At 69.9% G+C, this 2,376-nt stretch overlaps 1 protein-coding gene across 1 annotated transcript in view; it reads right to left on the reverse strand.

Annotated features, from left to right (window-relative positions):
• The window catches only part of ZC3H18 (zinc finger CCCH-type containing 18), a 4,860-nt gene extending 4,100 nt beyond the window's left edge, over nucleotides 1–760 (reverse strand). The window contains exon 1 of the mRNA XM_012722857.1: nucleotides 186–760. Coding sequence (XP_012578311.1) covers nucleotides 186–752 — 567 coding nt within the window. The 5' untranslated portion in view covers nucleotides 753–760. The remainder of the gene's footprint in view (nucleotides 1–185) is intronic.
• Nucleotides 761–2,376: the final 1,616 nt, after the last annotated feature.

The raw sequence follows: 2,376 nt of genomic DNA on the forward strand, positions 1-2,376 counted from the left end.
CGCCTCGCCCCGACGGCCTGCTGCCCAAGTGCCCGCGGGGCTCGCGCCGAGCGGCCCAGGCACAGCGCCCCCGGCACCAGGCCACACTCACGTCGGCCTCGCCCCGACGGCCTGCTGCCCAAGTGCCTGCGGGGCTCGCGCCGAGCGGCCCAGGCACAGCGCCCCCGGCACCAGGCCACACTCACGTCGATCTCGCCGTCGTCGATCTCGCCGTCGTCGTCCTCCTTTTTCTTCTCCTTGCCGGCCTCCGGGGGCTCCCTGCCCTCTCCGCCGCGAGCAGCCGCTGTCCCCTCTGTGCCGGGAGCGCCTTCTCCCTTGTCCTCCTCATCCTCGGGCCCGGCCTTGTCGGCCTCGTCCTCCGGCGCGGCGGACGCCGGCTCCTCGGGGACCTCCTCGTCATAGTCCAGCTCGTGCTCGTCCAGCTCCCTGGTGACCGAGGAGGCCTCGTCCCGCAGGTCGCTGGCGCGGTCCTCCTCCGCACGCGGGGGGCTGGCCGGCCCCTGATTCAGCTCCGGAGCCTCAGAGTCCTGGTCCTGGTCCTCCTCGTCGGAGCGGCTCTCCTCTGGCCCCGGGCCCAGCCCCGGGGCGGCACTTTCCTCCTCCTCCAGGTCGGAAGCCCTCCCGGCCGCACCCTCCCCCTCCTGCTCAGAGCCACTCTCCCGCAGAACGTCATCGTCCGACAGCCCCTGCGGCTCCTCTTCTTCATCCTCTGGAGAGCGAGGGTCCCGTTCAGGGCTCTCGGCCACATCCATCGGTACCCAGTTCTGCAAAGGAAGCAGACGCGTGGCCGTCAGCGAATCCGAACACACACTTGCGGGGCCCCCAGCCGGCCCCGGGGCGACCCGCCCGGCCCCCACATCCCAGATGGGCTCCGCGGCCACCCGCCAGGCAGCACAGCAGAGACGGGCCGTGCCCTTGGGGCAGGAGCCTCCGGTGGCACCGTGGGGAGCGGGAGCTGCCTGACGCGCACATGGAGCAAGGCGGAGGCGGACCCCGCTCCGGAGCCGAGCAGCTCTGGGGAGCCTCAGACTGGCACGCCCCAGCTAGCGGCGGTCACCCGCCCTGAACGCGTCTCTCCAAGGACAGTCTGGCTGCCTCACCACAACCAGGGGCACGGGGGTCCCCCATTCTCTTGGTCCGGCTGAGACGCACAGGGAGCGCAAGAGAGCACGGGCAGGGGACCGTTTCAGCGCCGCGGGAGGCAGACGGTGGCGCTGGAGATCTCGCCGCTGTTCTCACGAGCCCAGAGCTGACCGTAAGGTCAGTTTGGGCACAAACGCCCCGTGGCAGACAGGGAGGGTCAGCCCGGGCCAGGGCCAGTTTTTATTTATAACCGCGCCTGCCCCGGACCAGACCGGTGTCTGCACGCGCAGTTCAGTGTTTGCCTGCGTGGGAATTCCACCTGAGCGCACGTGCGGCTCACCGGCGTGCGCGGGAAGAGCCGGCAACAAGAGGAGCTCACACGATTGATCGTAGCTGTCAAGCAGACCGGCTGAGAGGGGTCCGCTTTCCAGGCGCTGCCCGTCTGTCAGAGAGCGCCAGTGCGGCCACAGGGCACCGTGCTCACAGCGCTGTGCCAGCCGCCTGGCCTCCTGGCATGGCAGGGCGCAGGGAGCTCCAGGCCAGAGTGCTGCTTGGCCCCTGCTCGGAACTGCCCCGACAGAGTGGGGGCTGGGGGAATTCTGGCACCTGCGCCCCCGAAAGGACGCCACAGGTGAGCCTGTCCCCCTGGAGCTCCCATGACACCCTCTCCACCAGCTTCCAGCCCTGCAGCTCTGCACCCCCTGCACCCCCAGCCCCCCCAGGCCCCGGCCCCAGGGGTCAGCCTCACTCCCACCCTGCCGGCCAGCAGCGCGCCCCATCCTTACAGAGGGACTCCGGGCCGGACACAAAGTTACTTCTTGAGTGGAAAGACTGTTATGGGAAGTGACCCCTCCCCAGCTTAATCCCAATGAAACCCTCCCTGCCCACCCGGCAACAAACTATCTCCTGGGCACAAACCACCTGAGCTGGCCGGCTCCGGCTCCGCCTCGTTTCACTTTCCCTTGCCTGACACAACCGCCTACATGTCGGCAGCCCTGAGGTCAAGCCCTCTGGTGAGAAACGGAAGGGAAGCTGCAAACACGAGAGTCGGCGCCAAACGCAGGCAGGAGCCGCGCCAGGCGGGCGCAGGCAAGCCCCGAGCGAGCACCTGGGCCTCTGGCTCCAGGGCCCGGCGGGCTCTGGCTCCCCGGTCACGCCAGTGTCCACCTGAAACTGGGGACGGGCAGGGACAAGCACAGCCACGCTGGAGGCTCCTGCCAGCGGGAAGGCGCCGGCCCGCACGGAGCTTCGTCCGCGGAGCAGCGCGGGCTCCGAGCCCTCCCCGCGCGCGCC

Source organism: Condylura cristata, unplaced genomic scaffold (genome assembly GCF_000260355.1).
Source record: "Condylura cristata isolate star-nosed mole 26May11 unplaced genomic scaffold, ConCri1.0 scaffold00009, whole genome shotgun sequence".
Taxonomy (NCBI): Eukaryota; Metazoa; Chordata; class Mammalia; order Eulipotyphla; family Talpidae; genus Condylura; species Condylura cristata.